Source organism: Mastomys coucha, unplaced genomic scaffold (assembly GCF_008632895.1).
Source record: "Mastomys coucha isolate ucsf_1 unplaced genomic scaffold, UCSF_Mcou_1 pScaffold20, whole genome shotgun sequence".
Taxonomy (NCBI): domain Eukaryota; kingdom Metazoa; phylum Chordata; class Mammalia; order Rodentia; family Muridae; genus Mastomys; species Mastomys coucha.
In genome coordinates this window covers 80653251-80655390 of record NW_022196903.1, presented here as the reverse complement: position 1 = coordinate 80655390, position 2140 = coordinate 80653251, and the positions used below count along the sequence as shown (strand labels likewise).

At 46.4% G+C, this 2140-nt stretch overlaps 1 protein-coding gene across 1 annotated transcript in view; it reads right to left on the bottom strand.

Annotated features, from left to right (window-relative positions):
• Positions 1–1852: 1852 nt before the first annotated feature.
• The window catches only part of LOC116099953 (uncharacterized protein DDB_G0271670-like), a 2372-nt gene continuing 2084 nt past the window's right edge, over positions 1853–2140 (bottom strand). Inside the window, exon 3 of the mRNA XM_031384039.1 lies at positions 1853–2140. Within this exon, the coding sequence (XP_031239899.1) occupies positions 1853–2140 (288 nt within the window).

Sequence of the window (2140 nt, the reverse complement as noted above, 5' to 3'; positions counted from 1 at the left end):
CTGGAACTCACTCTGTAGACCAGGCTGGCCTCAAATTCAGAAACCTGCCTGCCTCTGCCTCCCAAGTGCTGGAATTAAAGGCATGCACCACCACCACCCAGCAACCTTTTATTCTTAAGAGTTATCTTGATTGTGAACATGGTGGGATTTAATTTTTGTTTTGTTTTGAGGCTGGCTCTTGCCACGTAGCCCTAGCTGGCCTGAAATTCACTACATAAACCATGGTGGCCTCTGTTTCAGAGAGGCCCGCCTGCCTCTGGCTCTTGAGTACTGGAATCAAAGGTGTACACTTCCACTCCTGGCAACTTGGTTGGATTTTTTTTTTTTTTTCTGAGACAATGTTATTTCCCTTTACAAATTCCAGCTCTCTTGTGAGCCACAGTCTACCGCCATTTCTTCCAGACTGGTTTTCTGACCACATACTCGGTGCTCCTTCTGCTCAGTGTGTCTACAAATTCCTGGGGTTTCCCACTGGCTTTTATAAAGACTCATCTTTAACTGAGCTTTTATTTTCCCACAAAAGTTTTTCATGACCAGTGATTCCCAATCAGTATATTATTCTTACACGTATATCATGCATACTGTTCTTTACTTGTGGGGCATAAGGTTTAAAGGAAGTCAGCCATGGTACATGGTCAGGCTTCAGAGTCTCAGAATCTGGAGAGATGCTCAGCTGTTAAAAGCCTATACTGGTCTTGCGGAGGACCCAAGTTCAGTTCCTGCCATCCATATTAGGTGGCTCAGAACTCCCTATAACTTCATCCCAAGAGATCCAATGTCTCTGGCCTCCATAGGCATTACACTAATACGCACATGCAGACATAGTTTAAAATAAAAATAAAATTTAAAAAACGATCTTGGCATGTAAATTAGGATTTTGGTTTATTAGAGAAAACTTTTTTTTGAAGGCTGGAGACATGGCTCTGCCCTTAAGAGGACTTGTTGCTCTCGTGAAAGACCTGGGTTCAGTTCCTAGCACTCACATAGTGGCTCACAACCATCTATAACCCCAGCTCCAGGGGATCTGATGCCCTCTTCTGGACTCTGCAGACACTAGGCATGCATGCAGTGTACTGATATTACATTCAGTCAAAACACTCATACATATAAAAATAAAGAAATCTTTATTGAAAAAAGAACAAACAATAATAAAAATGTACAGGAAAAGCTTTCTTGATATTGATGCAATTCAATGGGTGTTTGGGATTTGGTTTTGCTTTAACCCTAGGCCCCTTTCCCTGAGCATCCAGCCCCATAACTGCCCAGCTTTTTGCTTTCTTGTTCTAGTTCCTGTGTAGAACTTGCCCAAGGCCTTAACTGTTATTTGCTTGGTCCCCACACCCACCTAATAACAGCAGGACAGGCACACCCTCATCCCAGCTGCTGGCCAACTCGTTCTCCTCTAAACCCTGCTTCTCCATTCCTTGGACTCTAGTAACTGGTCTGATTTGGTTTTCTTCATCCTACATTTCTGTTTTTACATTAGTCTGCGTCTCCTGGGTCCCCCTTTCCTCCATAGAAGCCCTCAAAGCTAACCAGATCTCAGAGCCTCTGTTGGAAGCCAGGACGTATGGGTCTAGGCAAACCCACCAGCAGAAACTTCTCCAGAAGCTGGCCAGCACCTTCTGAGGAAGAAAGGACTGGCTCTGTCTGACTGCTGACTGGATAATTTCTGCTTAACAATCACCTTTCTGTGCTTGTGCTGAACCAGATTGGAATGCTTCTTGCCTGCCAAGTTCAAAGGATGAGCTCATTCTCACAGGCCACTGGGGAAGATGTTCAGGCAGGAATCTTTTACAAAGAACATGTGGCCTGAAAGACTGAAGGAACTCAGCAGGATACCCTTGGGAAATCATTCTCTTGGAGTGCGGCTGTGGTTGCTGCTGCTGCGGCTGCTGCTATAGCTGCTGCTGCTGCTGTGGCTGCTGCCGCTGCTGCTGCTACTGCTGCTACTGCTGCTATAGCTGCTGCTGCTACTGCTGCTGCGGCGGCTTGTATGGATATTGCTGTGGCTGCTGCTGCTGCTACTTGTGTTGCTAGGTCTGGGGCCGCTGTTGCTTCGGCTGCTTCTGCTGCCTGTGTTACTAGGTCTGGGGTCACTGTTGCCATGGCTGCTGCTGCTACTGCTGCTGCTGCTGCT